Genomic DNA, 19,216 nt, shown 5'->3' with positions numbered 1-19,216 from the left:
CCCTTCTTTTTACTGGACTTAGCATCCTGCGTAAGACCTACAGATTATTAGTTGGAAGGGAATGGATTAGTTTTGGTCACTAGAACTTACACAGTTAGAGAGACCAGTACATAGTCTCTCCATTTGTAAATACTTAGTGCTTTTTTTTCTGTTGAGTCAAAATATCTGCGTTCAGTCTTGTCAGCATATTCTCCTTCAATGCCAGCCCAAACAATGTCGACACCCTTTGATAACTAGGGCAGTGAGGGAGGAAGACCCATAACCATGCCTGCACTCTACCCTCTGTTCGCCTTCTGGACACTGACTAGTGTAGACGTCAGGCATGTCTTCCCTACTTCCCCTCATCAGCTTCCCTTTCTAGCTCACCTCCATGGTCAGAGTTTCTCCAGCATTCTTTATTCCATTCATGTGTGCAGCTTTTCTAAGTTCCTTTAAGCCCTCCTCTGGTTTATTGCTGACAATCAGCCATCGAGCAGACTCTGCTAGCCACCTGAGCAAAGTAGAGGACACAGGTGCAATCTCTCAGTTGCTTATTATTCATATAAAATCTGTTCTGACAGCCCTTCCCACTAACATCTACTACCCACCACTTTTTCAAACATGACCTACCTTCTCTTGTAACATAACTAAGGAAATATGAGGCTGACCCTCATGCACTACACCTTCACTACTGGGAATGCAAACTTGGAGTCAAAATGTCTGCCCCCTTACTCAGATGCAAATTTACCACGAAGCTCATGACGCTAAAGTCTGACTTCCCCTCCTGTGCATAGACCCCTTCCAAGGTCTTTACAGAGGCCAAGTAAATACATATTCATAGTATATGGTCATTTTATGAAAGAAGGACCATCAATTTATTTATGTACACTCACAGCCTCTCTCCTGCTCCTACCAGCTATGGTGCAAACTTGTTATACAAGTAAGGTACTTATTAAATCTGCCCCAGTTTTCTCATTTATGGAATTAGGACAGTAGTGCCACATACCTTGTAGGGTTCTTATGAATATGAGTTGAGATAATGGATGAGCCTGACATGGAATAAACACTTCCCTGTATTTAAAATCATCTCCTTGTGTTAAATCTATCATCATTGCTCTGAGATACAGTCATTTCTAACTGAATAGGCTTCCTCCACCGAACCAGTTTTTTTAAAGAGAGGGGCATATTTAGCCATCCTTAATGCTTATTAAAAATATCAAAGAGAAGAGGAGCATAGAAAAGAGATGCAAACCATCTGATCTGCCTTCAGTTATTAGAACTGGAGAAACCACGCTACTCTTTCTTTGGGTGGCTATAGAGGCAAATTTGCTGCCCCTTCATTTCATGCAATAAACCAAAAGCCTACTGCCATGGAGTGAATTCCTACTCATAGCGACCCCAAAGGGTTTTTTCTGAGGTTGTAAATCTTTATGGAAGTAGACTGCCAAATCTTACTTCTGCAGAGCTGCTGGTAGTATTGACTCGCCAACCTTTTGGTAAGCAGTTGATCACTATAACCACTGTGGAGCTCCTTATATCGTCCAATTGTACCTATAAAACTGAAAAGCACTGAAACTTCTTCAGTATATGATTCTTTCTAAAGTCACACATAGAAACACAGACAATAACAAAGGATATCTCCTCTTGAAATTCCTGGGTGTATACTTTTTTAATTAAGGACAATCATTCTGTATAAATATGTGTCCACAACATCTGTTAAGGCTTAATTGTAAGGATGGGTAGAAAGATGCAGAATTTCCAGGCAGAGGATCCCATGAGACTTCCTCTTCTTAGGTAGCTGGTTGTCAGAAATAACAATACTGTGCGCTCAGTTATTTGAATTTCAAATAAACGTGAATAATTTTGTAGCATAACTATGTCCCATGCAGAACTTCAGAAATACTTTCACTAAAAAATGAATTGTTGTTTAGTAAAATTCAAATTTAATGAGACATGCAGTATTTTATCCAGTTTGCAAATATAGAGAGCTAGTTAAATAGAATTTTTATAGAAACAATGGACGATTTTTACCATCACTATGTCCTGTTCAATACTTCAGACATATTTTCACTAAAAGTCATTTGTTGCTTATTGAAATTCAGATTTTATGGGACATCTTGTATTTTATCCAGTTAGCAAATAAAAATAAGAACTCTTAGTTAAGCAGAAATTTCATGTAAACAAAATATAATTGTTAGCATTGTCATGTCCTGTGCAAGTTTTGAGATATAATTATACAAAAAATATTGTTGTTTAGATAAAATTCAGATTTAACTGTGTGTCCTCAATATTACCGAAAAACCCCTCTGTTCTGCCTTCGAATTGCACAGGAGAGACAGATTAGGAGATCATGTGTTCACATCTTGACCAAAACCAAAACAGAATCCACGTGTCCTCATTCTATGTATATTTCATCCTAGGATCCTCTAAGACAAAGGGAGAAAAAAAAAAAAAAGCTCATACCTTGAGGACAGAAAGAGGACAAATAATGGTACAGACACCACCAGCTGAAGCGTATGCCACTCTCGAAAGGCAAAAGCCATGCCTCCCAGGGTTATATAACCAACACTATAGGAAAAGGTTGCCAGCGTCACCCCCATGGCTTGGAATTTGAGCGCTGACCATTCTATTACTGAAAGGAAACAGAAACAAAATTTTAACTTAAAAAAGTGAAATTTCTAGGTCAAAGCAAAAAAAAAAAAATTGACTTACTGAGCAAAATAATATTTGACATGATGCCTGTGTTAGAAATCCCAGCCAAGAAGCGCAGTGAGCAGTAAACGAGGAAGGAAGGAGCAAAGACCACACATGTGTCAGCAATGGCCATCTGGAGGAAACAGCATCTGAGAATCACCCTCCTCCCAAACCTGAGAAACAGAGAGGTTAGATTATGGGAACATTAATAATGTTGCAAGATTTAGTAAAAAGAAAGCACAGTTGGAAATTTGGAGGATGTTTTAGCAACTGAAACTTTGCACTTGAGACTTGAAGAATCAATAAGGAAATTGACCATCAATATTCTCAGAAGGAACATTTCCTGTTTGCAATTGGATATTGAGTATATAAATCTGTCCTTCAATCTGTTATCAGTAGGTCTTTGATAGGCTGTAATACTGGAAGTTTTAACATGTTGTAAATGTCCCTGTTCTAACACTTGCATTTAACATAACAGAGAGCCTGTATAGTTTCTAGAACAGAAGGAAGCTAAATTTGTACTTAGGCCTCTAACACCGTGCAGTCCAAGGCTAACTCATGTGAAAGGAACACCCATGGAGCAATGCTTCAAAGTGGACGATGGGTTGTACTATACCCCTCTATTGTGTCTGCATTTCTAGAATTTGGGCAACCTGCTTCTTCTAGAATATAAGAGCTCTACAACAAGAGAGAGGAATCTATAGAAAATTCTCAAAAGAAGGAATTTATTGATTGTAGGGTAGGAATAGGAAAGGGGTTGTTGTTACTGATGAAGGGTAAAAGAGCCACTGGTAAATGGTTAACAACAACCATAATTCTACATCTAATATACTCAAGAGTGAAAGACTCAATGCATTCTACATACGATCAGGAAGAAGGCAGGTATCACCACTTTCATTTACAACTGCACTGAAGGTCTTAGCTACAGTTAGAAACAGAATAAAAGACAAAAGATGGGAAAGTAATAAGTAAAATTGTCTCTACTTGCAGATGACATGATAATAGATGAATTGCTCAAGGTAGCAAGATGCAAGGTGAATATACACACGTCAGGGCACTTCTATATACTACCAGTAAGTGGTTATAAATTAAATTTATAATTCAGGATTCTATAGCATCAGAAACTAATTAGTAATAAATTTAATGTAAAAAATATATGACTGCTCTTATAAGTTATAAAGCATAAAAAGAGAAATGAAAGAAAACCTAAATTAGCGGAGTGACACACCATGTTCATAGATCACAACATCCAATTTTGGAAAATTGCATTTTTACCCAAACTGATCTATACATCCAGTGCAATCTCAATAAATATTCTTCAGAGAATCCGTTTCCTAACTTCCAACACTATATAGAGTAGTTTGCCTGTTTTTGGCCTTTGTGTAAGGGGAATTGTATAGTATGTGATCATTTATGAATTTTTTGTATTGATTTCAGATGGCTCGTGGCTGCAAGCAGAGAATACCAGAAAGGTGTTTACCTGTGTTTTATTGACAATGAGAAGCATTCAACTCTGTGGATCATAACAAATTATGGATGACATCGTGAAAATGGGAATTCCAGAACACTTCATTGTGCTCATGAGGAATCAGTACACAGACGAAGAGGCAGTTATTTGACAGAACGAGGGGATGCTGCGCGGTGTAAAGTCAAGAAAGGTGTGCATCAGGGTTGTGTCCTTTCACCATACTTATTCAATCTGTATGCTGAGCAAATAATCCATGAAGCTGGACTATTTGAAGAATGGGGCATCAAGATTGGAGAAAGACTCATTAACAGCCTGTGTTATGCAGATGGCACAATTTTGATTGCTGAAAGTGAAGAGGACTTGAAGCACTTACTGATGAAGATCAAAGACTGTGGCATTCAATATGAATTTCATCTCAACATAAAGAAAACAAATATCCTCACAATTGGACCAATAAATAACATCATTGAAGTTGTCAGGGATTTCATTTTACTTGTATCCACAATCAATGTCCATGGAAACAACAGTCAAGAAATCAAACAACAGATTGCATCGGGCAAATCTGCTTTAAAAGTGTTAAAAAGCAAAGATGTCACTTTAAGGACTAAGGTATGCCTAACCCAAACTACAGTATTTCCAATCCCCTCATAAGCCCTCAAAATCTGGACGAGGAGTAAGGAAGACTGAGGAAGAACTGTCACCTTTGAATTCTGGTGTTGGTGAAGAATATTGACTGTACCACAAAGTGCCAGAAGAACAAACAGATCTGTCTTGGAAAAAATACATCCAGGGTGCTCCTTGGAACTGAGGATGGTGAGACTTTGTCTCATGTACTTTGGACATGTTATCAGGAGGACCAGTCCCTGGAGAAGGACATCATGCTTGGGAAAGTAAAGGGTCAGTGAAAAAGAGGAAGACCCTCAACAAGATGGATTGACATAGTGGCTGTAACAATGGGCTCAAGCATAACAACCATCTCGAGGATGGAGCAAGACCAGGAAGTGTTTTGTTTTGTTGTACACGGGGTCACTGTGAGTCAGAAACAACTCAATGACAGCACCTAACAACTATCCAACCGCAACATTTATATTGGGCATGTCCTACTCAACATAAGGGTATCATATTTATCTATATCACTGCATGTTATTGTTTTTTCGTTCCTTTTACTCTGTAGTATTCTGTTATATGAATATTCTGCATCTTATTTGTCCATTCTATTTTTTATGTTTCCAGTAGTGGGATATTATGAATAGTGAGTGTGCTATTTCAAAAATATCATTTCCACATGGACTTTCTCTACACATAATACTTTTGTGTTTCCCCTTAGTTTTCGGATGAAGTTTAAAATCCTTAGATTAGTGTGTCAGGTCCCTCTCAACCTCGTGTAATTCTCCACTGTCTTGCTCTTCCATTGACCCTTCTCCCCTTTTCTACCACATTAAAAAAAAAAAAAAAACATTAAAACTTACCAATGGGCTGCTGAGGGAGGGCCAGGATGGCGGAGTAGTCAGATGCTTCCGCTGACCCCTCTTACAACAAAGACCCAAAAAAACAAGTGAAATGATTATATTTATGATAAGCTAGGAGCCCTGAACATCAATGGCAAAGTTAGAAAATGGACTGAGTGGCATGGGAGGCAAAGACAGTTCAGAAGCAGAAAGGAGTTGCCAGACCTGAATCCCCAATAACCCTCCGGCACCATTCCCTGGAGCACACACAGTGGGGCTGATGGTAGAATTCTGAATGTCATTTTCTCGGGGAGAGGCAGCAAACCACACAGCATACCCACACTTCCAAAATCAAAGAAGAATGGTGCGGTTGGCAAAATCTAAGTATTTGTGTTTATTTTACCACAGCCCAAGCCCCCAAGCCAGCTTCAGTGGCTGTCAATTTCCCTGGGCCTGAGATCGGCTCTGATGTATTCCCTGAGCCATTCTCCTGACCCTGAAGAAGGAATAAATTCACAATTGGGAGAAGAGATAATCTGCCAGCTCCACTAACCTTGGAGCTCAAGACAGAAGGGTCTCCAGTCCAACCACAAATGTTCCGTGGACTTTGAACACCTTACACCCCCTCATGAACCTGTGTGGGCCCATTTCAGGAAAATAGGCCCTGGTTGACCGACTGCAACTGTTTCACCTGTGCAGTGGAAAGGCAGGTATTTCATGTTTAACATCACTTTGCCTATTAAACAGGGTCATCATCTACCCACATCAGGGGCCTAAAGACTGGTGCCTTCACCCACGTCACCTAGCAACCCACAACAGGGGTCCTAAGACTAGTGGTACCTCATAGTACTTACAACCAAAAGTATTGGGTGCCCATTGCTTGGTGGCAGAACCCACCCACTTGTGCATGCTAGGGAACAGGGAGGCATTTTCCTCACAGAAATTCGGGAGATGGTTGTGAGTCCCCTGCCTTGTTCAGAGCATAGCGCTCTGCTGCAACCAGATACCTGTACCTACACCAATCACCCCTGCCCCTCTAAGACTGTAGGACAGAACCTGTAGCACACACTTGATGACCAACTACCTGGACACCTGAGCTGAATACATACAAAAAAAAAATGGACTCCTAGGCTCATATAGCCTGTAACAGCTCTGGCCATCTGGTGACAGGACGTTAGAGCATGAAAAGCTTCAAAGCTATCTCACTCAAGCAGGGTATTTGGGCACAGGAAAATGAAACAAACAAGAAGCTAGGATACAGTAAGCAAACATAAAATAAACTAATACAATAACTTATTGATGGCTCAGAGACAACAGTCGATATCAAGTCACATAAAGAAACAGGGCATGATCGCCTCAACAATGTCTCAAAACAGAGAATACAGGATTCTTCTGGATGAAGGTATCTTCCTGGAATTAACAGATGCAGAATACAAAAGATTAATATACAGAATACTTAAAGACATCAGGAACAATATCAGGAAGGAAATCAGGCAAATTGCAGGACAAGACAAGGAACATACAGATAAAGCAGTTGAAGAAATTGAAAAGATTATTCAGGAACATAATGAAAAATTTAATAAGCTGAAAAATCCATAGACAGCAGTCAGAAATTCAGAAGATTAACAATAAAATTACAGAAGGAGACAACTCAATAGAAAGTCAGGAGCAGAACTGAGCAAGTGGAAGGCAGAATTTCTGAAACTTGAAGAAAACGCACTTGGCAACAACATATTTGAAGAAAAATCAGATAAAAGAATTTAAAAAAATGAAGAAACCTTAAGAATCATGTGGGGCTCTGTCAAGAGAAATAACCTAGGAGTGATTGGAGTACCAGAACAGGGAGGGATAACAGAAAACACAGAGAGAAGTGTTGAAGATTTGTTGGCAGAAAACTTCCCTGATATTGTAAAGGATGAGAAGGTATCTATCCAAGATGCTCATGGAACTCCACATAAGGTAGATTTTAGAAGAAAGTCAGCAACACATATTATAATCAAACTTGCCAAAACCAAAGATAAAGACAGAATTTTAAGAGCAGCTAGGGATAAATGAAAAGTCACCTACAAAGGAGAGTCAATAAGAATAAGGTCGGACTACTTGGCAGAAACCATGCAGGCAAGAAGGCAATGGGATGAATTACATAAAAAATTGAAGGAAAAAATTGCCAACCAAGAATCACATATCCAGCAAAACTGTCTCTCAAACATGAAGGTGAAATTAGGATATTTCCAGGGAAACAGAAATTTAGGGAATTTGTAAAAAACCAAACCAAAAGTACAAGAAATACTAAAGGGACTTCTTTGATTAGAAAATCAATAGTATCAGATATCAACCCAAGACTAAAACACAGGACAGAGCAACCAGATGTCAACTCAGAAAGGGAAATCACAAACATAAATCAAGATTAAAAAACACTCAAAACGGAAACAGCGATGTCATCATGTAGAAGAAGAAAACATTAAAACAATAAAGAGGGACTAAGAAATGTAGTCATAGATCTTTCATATGGAGAGGAAGACAAGGTGATATAAACAAATAAAAGTTAGGTTTAAGCTTGGAAAAATAGGGGTAAATACTAAGGTAACCACAAAGGAGACTAAGAATCCTATTCATCAAAATAAAAGAAAAAAAAAAGAAAAAAAGAAAGGCTCAGCTAAAACAACATCAACAACAGTGATTAAGAGGAAAAGCAATATATAAAGATAAACTACTCAGCACAAAAACATTAAGTGGAAAAGAAACTGTCAACAACACAAAAAAGACATCAAAATGACAGCACTGATGGTGGGGCCAAGATGGCGGAATAGACAGACACTTCCAGCGAGCCTTCTTACAACAAAGACCTGAAAAAACAAGTGAAATGAGTATATTTATGACAAGCTAGGAGCCCTGAACATCAAAGGCAAGGTTACAAAACGAACTGGGGGGCAGGGGAAGGAAGAGACAGTTCAGAAATGGAGAGGAGTTACCGGACCTGAATCGCCAGGAGCCCTCAGGCACCACTCCCAGGAGCAGCTACAGTGGAATGGTAGTAGTGTTCAGCCACAGTTTCCTCAGAGAGAAGCGACCAGCCACACAGCCTACTTACAACTCCAGGACGAGAGGAGAAGGGCGGTCTCGGCAAAAGCTAAGTACTTGCGTATATTTTAATGTGCCCCTCCCAGCCAGCTTCAGCAACTGATTTCCCTGGGCCTGAGATAGGCCCTGTTGAGCACCTAGAGCCATGGAGAAGGAAAAAATTTGCAATTGGGGGAAAAAATAATTGGCCAGCTCTACTAACTGGGGGACCTCAGGACAGAAGCAACTCCTGTCCAGCCATAAACAGTCTGTGGACTTTGAGTACCTTTCCCCACTGCATGGACCTGTGTGGGCCTATTTCAGGAGAATAGACCCTTGTTGGCAGAATACAACTGTTGCAGCTGTGCGGCGGAGAGGTGAGTGTTTGATATTTGACATTGCTTTGCTTATTAAACAGGGTCCTTGCCTACCCACATCAGGGGTGTAAGGACTGGTGGCTCCACTCGGGATACCCAGCCACCCACGACAGGGGTCCAAGGATAACTGGTACCTCCCAGTCCTTACAACCAAACATTTTGGGTGTCCATGGTCCGTCTGCAGAACCCACCCTCGTGTATGCCCTAGGGAATAGGTGCAAACTTTCCTCAGAGAGACTTGAGGGTTGATTCTCAGCCTCCTGCCTTGTTCAGAGCATGAGGCCCTGCTGCAACCAGATACCAGTACCTACACCAATCATTCCTGCCCCTCTAAGACTGTAGGACAGAGCCTGTCCCACACACTTGATGATCAGCTACCTGGACATTTGAGCTGAACTCATATAAGAAAAGTGAATGGACTCCTAGACTGATATACGCAATAACAGCTCTAGCGCTCTGGGGACAGGACATCAGAGCTCCAAAGGTGAAAATAATCAAGCTAGCTCACTCAAGCAGACTATTTGGGCATATCAAAATAAAACAAAACACAAAGCTATGACACAGTAAGCAAACATAAAATAAACTAATACAATAACTTATAGATGGTTCTGAGACAACGGTCAATATCAAGTCACATAAAGAAACAGGGCATGATCGCCTCAACGAGCTCTCAAAACAAAGTCAAGGGGTCTTCTAGATAAAAGCGCCTTCCTGGAATTACCAGATGCAGAATACAAAAGAATAGTATACAGAACCCATCAAGACATCAGGAAGGAAATCAGGCAAATTGCAGAACAACACAAGGAACACACAGATAAAGCAGTTGAAGAAATTAAAAAGATTATTCAGGAACATAATGAAAAATTTCATAAGCTGGAAAAATCCACAGACAGACGGCAATCAGCATTTCAGAAGATTAACAATAAAATTACAGAAGTAGACAACTCAATAGAAAGTCAGGAGCAGAACTGAGCAAGGGAAGGCAGAATTTCTGAACTTGAAGATAAAGCACTTGGCACCAATGTATTTAAAGAAAAATCAGATAAAAGAATTTAAAAAAATGAAGAAACCTTAAGAATCATGTGGGATTCTATCAAGAGAAATAACCTACGAGCGATTGGAGTACCAGAACAGGGAGGGATAACAAAAAAAGCAGACACAATTGTTGAAGATTCTTTGGGAGAAAACTTCCCTGATATTGTAAAAGATGAGAAGATATCTCTCCAAGGTGCTCATTGAACTGCACATAAGGTAGATCTTAGAAGAATGTCAGCAAGACATATTATAATCAAACTTGCCAAAACCAAAGACAGAATTTTAAGAGCAGCTAGGAATAAACAAAAAGCCACCTACAAAGGAGAGCCAACAAGAACAAGCTTGGACTACTTGGCAGAAACCATGCAGGCAAGAAGGCAATGGGATGAGTTATATAAAAAATTGAAGGAAAAAATTGCCAACCAAGAATCATATATCCAGCAAAACTGTCTCCCAAACATGAAGGTGAAATTAGGACATTTCCAGGGAAACAGAAATTTAGGGAATTTGTAAAAACCAAACCAAAAGTACAAGAAATACTAAAGGGAGTCCTTTGATTAGAAAATCAATAGTATCAGGTATCAACCTGCGACTGGAACACTGGACAGAGCAATCAGGAGTCAACCCAGACAGGAAAATCACAAAAATAAATCAAGGTAAAAAAGTGCTCAAAACAGGTAAAGAGCGATGTTATTATGAAAAAGAACATTAAAGCAATAAAAAGGTACTAAGAAAAGTAGTCATAGATCTTCCATATGGAGAGGAAGACAAGGGAATACAAAGATATAAAATTTAGGTTTCGATTTAGAAAACTGAAGGTAAATAACCACAGAGGAGACAAATTATCCTACAAATCAAAATAAAATACAAGAAAAAATAGAGGCTCAGCAGAAACAAAATGAACAACAAAGGATATGAGGAAAGGACAATATATAAAGATAATCTACTCAGCACATAAAATTCAGTGGGAAAAAGAAACTGTCAACAACGCACAATAACAGACATCAAAATGATAGCACTAAATCCATCCCTATCCATAATTTCGCTGAATGTAAATGGACTAAATACACCAATAAAGAGTCAGAGAGTGGCAGAATGGATTAGAAAATACAATCCTTCTGTATGCTGCCTACAAGAGACACACCTTAGGCTTAGAGACACAAACAAACTACAACTCAAAGGATGGAAAAAAATATACCAAGCAAACAACAATCAAAAAAGAGCAGGAGTGACAATATGAAGTTTTGACAAAATAGACTTGAAAGTTAAATCCATCAGAAAGGATAAGGAAGGACACTATATAATGATTAAAGGGACAATATACCAGGAGGATATAACCACATTAAATATTTATGCACCCAATGACAGGGCTGCAAGATACATAAAACAAACTCTATCAGCATTGAAAAGTGAGATAGACAGCTCCACGATAATACCAGGAGACTTCAGCACACCACTTCTGGTGAAGGACAGGACATCCAAAAAGAAGCTCAATAAAGACATGCAAGATCTAAATGACACAATCAACCAACTTGACCTCATGGACATATACAGAACACTCCATTCAAGATCAGCCGAGTACATCTTTTCTGGTGCACATGGAACATTCTCTAGAATAGATCACATATTAGGTCATAAAGCAAGCCTTAGCAGAATCCAAAACATTGAAATATTACAAAGCATTTTCTCTGATCATAATGCCATAAAAGTAGAAATCAATAACAGAAAAAGTAGGGGAAAGAAATCAAACACTTGGAAATTAAACAATACCCTGCTCAAGAAAGACTGGATTATAGAAGACATTAAGAAGGGAACAAAGAAATTCATAGAATCCAATGAGAATGAAAACACTTCCTATCAGAACTTTTGGGACACAGCTAAAGCAGTGCTCAGAGGTCAATTTATATCAATAAATGCACACATACAAAAAGAAGAAAGGCCCAAAATCAAAGAATTATCCCTACAACCTGAACAAATAGAAAGAGAGCAACAAAAGAAACCCTCAGGTACCAGAAGAAAATAATAAAAATTAGAGCAGAATTAAATGAAATAGAGAACAGAAATCAATGGAAATAGTCAACAAAACCAAAAGCTGGTTCTCGGAAAAAATCAACAAAATTGATAAACCACTGGCCAAACTGGCAAAAGAAAAACAGGAGAGGAAGAAAATAACTCAAGTAAGAAATGAGATGGGCGATATTACAACAGACCCAACTGAAATCAATAGAATCATATCAGATTACTTTGAAAAATTCTACTCTCACAAATTTGAAAACCTAGAAGAAATTGATGAATTCCTAGAAACACACTACCTACCTAAACTAACACAAACAGAAGCAGAACAACTAAATAAACCCATAACAAAAGAAGAGATTGTAAAGATAATCAGAAAAACTCCCAACAAACAAACAAAAAAAGCCCTGGCCCAGATGGCTTCGCTGCAGAGTTCTACCAAACTTTCAGAGAAAAATTAACACCACTACTATCAAAGGTATTTCAGAGCATAGAAAAGGACAGAATACTCCCAATCTCATTCTACGAAGTCAGTGTACCCCTGATACTAAAGCCAGGTAAAGACACCACAAGAAAAGAAAACTATAGACCTATATCCCTCATGAACTTAGATGCAAAGATCCTCAACAAAATTCTAGCCAATAGAATTCAATGACATATCAAAATAATAATTCACCATGACCAAGTGGGATTCACACCAGGTATGCAGGGACGGTTCAACATTTGAAAAGCAATTAATGTAATCCATCATATAAATAAAACAAAAGATAAGAATCACATGATTTTATCAATTGGTGCAGAAAAGGCCTTTGAAAATGTTCGACACCCATTCATGATAAAAATTCTCAGCAAAATAAGAACAGAAGGAAAATCCCTCACATAATAAAGGACATTTTTACAAAGCCAATAGCCAACATCATTCTAAATGGAGAGAGCCTGAAAGCATTCCCCTTGAGATCGGGAACCAGACAAGGATGCCCTTTATCAGCACTCTTACTCAACATTGTGCTGGAGGTCCTATCCAGAGCAATTAGGCTAAATAAAGAAATAAAGAGTACCCGGATTGGCAAGGAAGAAGTATCTCCATTTGCAGATGACATGATCTTATACACAGAAATCGCTAAGGAATGCTCCAGAAAACTACTGAAACTAATAGAAGAGTTCAGCACAATATCAGGATACAGGATAAACATACAAAAATCAGTAAGATTCCTCTACACCAACAAAAAGAATATCGAAGAGGAAATCACCAAATCAATAGCATTTACAGTAGCCCCCAAGAAGATAAAATACTTGGGAATAAACCTTACCAGAGGTGTAAAAGACTTATACAAACAAGAGTGCAGTATACTTCTGCAAGAAACCAAAAGAGACCCATGTAACTGGAAAAACATACCTTGCTCATGGATAGAAAGACTTAACATTAAAAAATGTCTATTCTACCAAAACCGATCTATAGATTTTAAAGAAATTCCGATCCAAATCCCAATGACATTCTTTAATGAGATGGAGAAACAAATCACCAACTTCATATGGAAGGGAAAGAGGCCCTGGATAAGTAAAGCATTACTGAAAAAGAAGAACAAAGTGGGAGGCCTCACTCTACCAGATTTTATAATCTATTATACCACCACAGTAGTCAAAACAGCCTGGTACTGGTACAAAAACAGATACATAGACCAATAGAACAGAATTGAGAATCCAGACATAAATCCATCTACATATGAGCAGTTGATATTTGACAAATGCCCCAAAGCAATTAAATGGGGGAAAAGACAGTCTTTTTAGCAAGCGGTGCTGGCATAACTGGATATCCATCTGCAAAAAAATGAAACAAGACCCATACTTCACACCATGCACTAGAATGAACTTAAAATGGATCAAAGACCTAAATATAAAATCTAAAATGATAAAGACCCTGGAAGAAAAAATAGAGACAATGTTAGGAGCCCTAATACATGGCATAAATAGTATACAAAACATTACTAACAATGCAGAAGAAAAAACTAGATAACTGGGAGCTCCTAAAAATCAAAAACCTATGCTCATCCAAAAAAAAAAAAAGACGTCACCAAAAGCGTAAAAAGGTTCCTTACAGACTGGGAAAAAGTTTTTAGCTATGACATTTCTGATCAGCATCTGATCTTTAAAATCTACATTAAACTGCAAAAACTCAACTAGAAAAAGAAAAATAACCCAATGAAGAACAGTGATGAATCTGTGAAACATTTCATAACATGGAGGAATCTGGAAGGCATTATGCTGAGTGAAATTCGTCAGTTGCAAGAGGACAAATATTGTATAAGACCACTATTATAATAACTGGAGAAATAGTTTAAACAGAGAAGGAAAAGTTCTTTGATGTTACAAGGCGGGGAGGGAGGGTGGAAAAGTGGTATTCACTAATTAGGTAGTCGATAAGAACTACTTTAGGTGAAGGGAAAGACAACACACAATACAGGTGGTGTCAGCACAGCTGGACTAAACCAAAAGCAAAGAAGTTTCCTGAATAAACTGAATGCTTCAAAGGCAGGGGCGGGTGTTTGGGGACCATGGTTTCAGGGGACATCTAACTCAACTGGCATAATAAAATCTGTTAAGAAAACATTCTGCATCCCACTTTGGAGAATGGCGCCTGGGGCCTTAAACGCTAGCAAGCAGCCATCTAAGATGCATCAGTTTGTTTCAACGCACCTGGAGCAAAGGAGAATGAAGAACACCAAAGACACAAGGTAATCAGGAGCGCAAGAGACAGAAAGGGGCCCATAAACCAGAGACTACATCAGCCTGAGACTAGATGGTGCCTGGCTACAACCGATGACTGCGCTGACAAGGAACACAACAGAGAATCCCTGAGGGAGCAGGAGAGCAGTGGGCTGCAGAGTCCAACCTGTTGTAAAAAGACCAGACTTAATGGTCTGACTGAGACTGGAAGGACCCCAGTGGTCATGGCCCCCAGATCTTCTGTTGGCCCAGGACAGGAACCATTCCCAAAGGCAAGTCTTCAGACAGGGATTGGACTGGACAACGGGAAGGAAAGCGATGCTGGTGAGGAGTGAGCTTCTTGGATCAGGTGGACACTTGAGACTATGTTGGCATCTCCTGTCTGGTGGGGAGATGAGAAGGCAGAGGGGGACAGAATCTGGCTGAATGGACACAGAAAGAGAGGGTAGAGAGAAAGAATGTGCTGTCTCATTAGAGGAAGAGCAACTAGGTGTATACCTTGTTGTTGTTAGGTGCCGTGGACTCGGTTCCGACTCACAGCAACCCTGTGCACAATAGAATGAAGCACTGTCTGGTCCTGAGCCATCCTTACTATTGTTGCTATGCTTGAGCTCATTGTTGAAACCACTGTGTCAATCCACCTCGTTGAGGGTCTTCCTCTTTTCCACTGACCCTGTACTCTGCCAAGCCTCATGTCCTTCTCCAGGGATTGATTCCTCCTGACAACATGTCCAAAGTATTTAAGACGCAGTCTCGCCATACCTGCTTCTGAGGAGCATTCTGGTTGTACCTCTTCTAAGACAGATTAGTTCGTTCTTCGGGCAGTCCATGGTATATTCAATATTCTTTGCCAACACCACAGTTCAAAGGCGTCAACTCTTCCTCGGTCTGCCTTATTCATTGTCCAGCTTTCACATACATATGATGCAATCGAAAATACCATGGATTGGGTCAAGCACACCTTAGTCTTCAGGGTGATATCTTTGCTTTTCAACACTTTGAAGAGGTCCTTTGCAGCAGATTTGCCCAATGCAATGCGTCTTTTGATTTCTTGGCTGCTGCTTCCATGCTTGTTGTTTGTGGATCCAAGTAAAACGAAATCCTTGACAACTTCAATCTTTTCTCTGTTTATCATGATGTTGCTCATTGGTCTAGTTGTGAGGATTTTTGTTTTTTTATGTTGCGGTGCAATCCATACTGAAGGCTGTGGTCTTTGATCTTCATTAATAAGTGCTTCAAGTCCTCTTCACTTTCTGCAAGCAAGGTTGTATCATCTGCATAACGCAGGTTGTTAATGAGTCTTCCTCCAATCCTGATGCCCCGTTCTTCTTCATATAGTCCAGCTTCTCCGATTATTTGCTCAGCATACAGATTGAATAGGTATGGTGAGAGAATGCAACCCTGACCCACATCTTTCCTGACTTTAAATCAATCAGTATCCCCTTGTTCTGTCCAAACAATTGCCTCTTGATCTATGTGAAGGTTCCTCATGAGCACAATTAAGTGTTCTGGAATTCCCATTCTTCGCAATGTTATCCATAATTTGTTATGATCCACACTGTGGAATGCCTTTGCATAGTCAATAACACAGGTAAGCATCCTTCTGGTATTCTCTGCTTTCAGCAGGATCCATCTGACATCAGCAATGATGTCCCCGGTTCCACTTCCTCTTCTGAAACTGGCCTGAATTTCTGGCAGTTCCCTGTCACAATATACTGCTACAGCCGTTTTTGAATGATCTTCAGCAAAATTTTGCTTGTGTGTGATAGTAATGATGTTGTTCTATAATTTCCACATTCGGTTGGATCACCTTTCTTGGGAATAGGCATCACAGCAACACGCAAGCCCTCACAGTAGGTCAAGCAGACAGACATGTGCGGGAGGTGTATATAGCATGGTGTATTTTTTTTTTTATATATATAAATTTTTGGCTTGATTTGTAAACATTCACTTAAAGTATACTAAAACTTAAAAAAAAGAAACTTACCTATGTACATTGTCTCATGACACCATCAGAGAGTACTGGGCTACAGGACTGGATGAAAGAAACACTCCTACTTTGAAATCTTGTGTAAGTTACATTTACTTTTATTCACTCACAGTTCACAGTTTTTGCCTGAGAACACAGTTGACATTATGATGGTGGATGTAAAGAGCACCTCAAGTCCCCCACTTCCCTCATGGGTGATAGGCCTGAGTGGTGGCGATGGTTGCCTGTCTATTTCAGAAGAGGTACTGCCAGGCATGGGATACCCCAAATTTCTCACACCACAAACCATGAGAGGAAATATCCTTCAATGAATTATCTTATGTGGTAATAAAATTTACCTTTAAAAGCTGTTTTGGCAGGAACAAAGATGAAGGCTACTAGTACAAGTTTTTTATATAACACTAATGACACCTTGCCCCACCCCCACAACTTTTACATAGGAATGCCTACCCAGCAGACTGCGGCAACTATCGCAGGATAACCAGCCTGTAGGTGACCATAAGCATTTATCTAACAAGGTCCGGGAGCAACTAAACATGACAGCCTGGCCAAGGCCTGCAAGGCTTTTCTCCATATCTGTGTTCTTCAAACAGACTGAATCCCCTGTCAGGAAAATTCTCCCTCTCTGCTGCCAAGGGTAACTCTGTCTCATTTATAAACCACATGCCATGTACCTCGTCTCTGAAGCCTGTCCTGAAACACCTCCAGGTCTGCTGAAGACATCCTTTGTCTGTCCTCCTCTATATAGCGCTCAATGCTGACAAGCGCACTTGCCATGCTACTTTCACTTTCCCTTTGTGTGTCTAGATCCCTGGGTGCAAAAGTCATCCCCAGGAAGGTGTAATTTGTGATAAAGGTCACTTGTTGAAAGTTGGAGGCATAAGCAATGAAAATATCCCAGAGAAAAGAAAGCCGTGATCCAGAAATACTCACCTGTCTGAGAGAGGGCCACATACAACACCTCCCAGCAGCATTCCAAACATGAATAGGAATTGAGACACTGATTTCAGTGGCTGAGATTCACATACCAGGTCCCACTGGAAAACAAGGAAACCAACACTCTAGAGCTTCACAGCAGCTTACAACACCTCAGTGGAAACCTGCCCCAAACACCTTACCCCGACTTGCAAGTTTCAGTATATCAGGCCCCTATCTTCCCATCCAGCTTTGCTTTCCTGCATTAAAAAAATTTAGCTGAACTTTATCGATCAGCTCTCAGCTTAAGCATAATTTTCTCTAGTAAGGCTCACTTAAACCAGAGGGGTCATATTATTTTCCTGTCTCTGTATTCATTTTGTACTCGGTACTAAGCAGTCCTCAATCTTGGCTACACAGTGAAATCAGTAGACAGCTTTAAAAAATTAGTGATGACTGATTTTCACCCCCAAGCATTTCTTAAAACTCCTCTGAGTTGCAGTCTGAGCATGGAGGTTTGGTCAGTCTCCCCTGATGTTTCTAATTTGCAGAAAAGGTTGGCATGACCCACCTAGCGTATCATTTTTCATACATTATATAAGTGATTTGTTTAAACATTGGTCTCCTCAAGAATAAAAGCACTGTGACAGGAGAGTTTATGACTCTTTTTAAATTCATTGGTCTGGTTATCTGCACATGTCTGACATGTAATAGATAAGCAACAGATACTTAAAGAAAGAATGAAGAATTCAACTTTCATAGCGACTGAGGGTTTGAAGCATGTTCATTACTTGTGTAACCTCTAAACACCCAGATCATGCCCTCAAAGGAGGAAAATGGTGCCTCTTACCTTAGCCACAGTGGTTGAGGGGAAGGTGCTTTTGTCATACACCCAGCCGTCCACACAGGGCTCTGTGTCTGGCTCACTTGTGTTGAGGGAAGACTCATTGAAATGAAGGAGCTGCCACTGGGGGCGGAGGAAGCGACGGCACTTCTGTGGCTTCAGATTTGAGTCCAGCGGGATGGAGATTCTCAGGAGGGCATCATGGCTGAAGATTCCACTGCCATTATCAGAGACAGTGTCATTGTCAAGGATGGGGACCCAGCAGCGATGATCAGGGGTGGCAGCAGTGAAGTTCTCCAATGGAACATGCATTTGCACTATGACATTGGAGATAAGAAGAAAAACCATCTGAAGGATCTGGAATCTCCCCTGGCCACCAACTTGATGCAGAAGGTCCTCAAATCCCATTGAGGCTGAGTTCGTGATCCCGAGAAGAGGCAAAATGACTCTATGTAGATAAGTTCAAAGGGAGGAAATGTCTGTTTTTAGTAAGTCCACTAAGTTAGTGTTGATGTTGACAGTCCTTTCTCCTCGATGGGCCCAATGTCACCAGTGCAGCAGAGCAGTGGAAGCAGCTTCCTCAAGTTGTTTTGGGATGAAGCATCCAGCTCTTTTCAGAGTTAATAATTCATCAGAGAGAATTAAAGTGTTTCAGTTAAATCTGTTTAA

At 39.9% G+C, this 19,216-nt stretch overlaps 1 protein-coding gene across 1 annotated transcript in view; it reads right to left on the bottom strand.

Moving 5' to 3' along the window:
• The window catches only part of LOC126080969 (solute carrier family 22 member 9-like), a 30,835-nt gene extending 11,880 nt beyond the window's left edge, over positions 1-18,955 (bottom strand). The window contains exons 1-5 of the mRNA XM_049892285.1: positions 18,554-18,955; positions 17,722-17,825; positions 2,692-2,846; positions 2,443-2,611; positions 367-490 (exon numbers count right to left, since the gene is read on the bottom strand). Of these exons, the coding sequence (XP_049748242.1) occupies positions 367-490; positions 2,443-2,611; positions 2,692-2,846; positions 17,722-17,825; positions 18,554-18,955 (954 nt within the window). The remainder of the gene's footprint in view (positions 1-366; positions 491-2,442; positions 2,612-2,691; positions 2,847-17,721; positions 17,826-18,553) is intronic.
• Positions 18,956-19,216: the final 261 nt, after the last annotated feature.

The sequence above is a fragment of the Elephas maximus genome, chromosome 7, assembly GCF_024166365.1.
Source record: "Elephas maximus indicus isolate mEleMax1 chromosome 7, mEleMax1 primary haplotype, whole genome shotgun sequence".
NCBI classification, from domain to species: domain Eukaryota; kingdom Metazoa; phylum Chordata; class Mammalia; order Proboscidea; family Elephantidae; genus Elephas; species Elephas maximus.
Note: the sequence above shows the minus strand (reverse complement) of the source record. Positions and strands in the feature narration are given on the sequence as shown.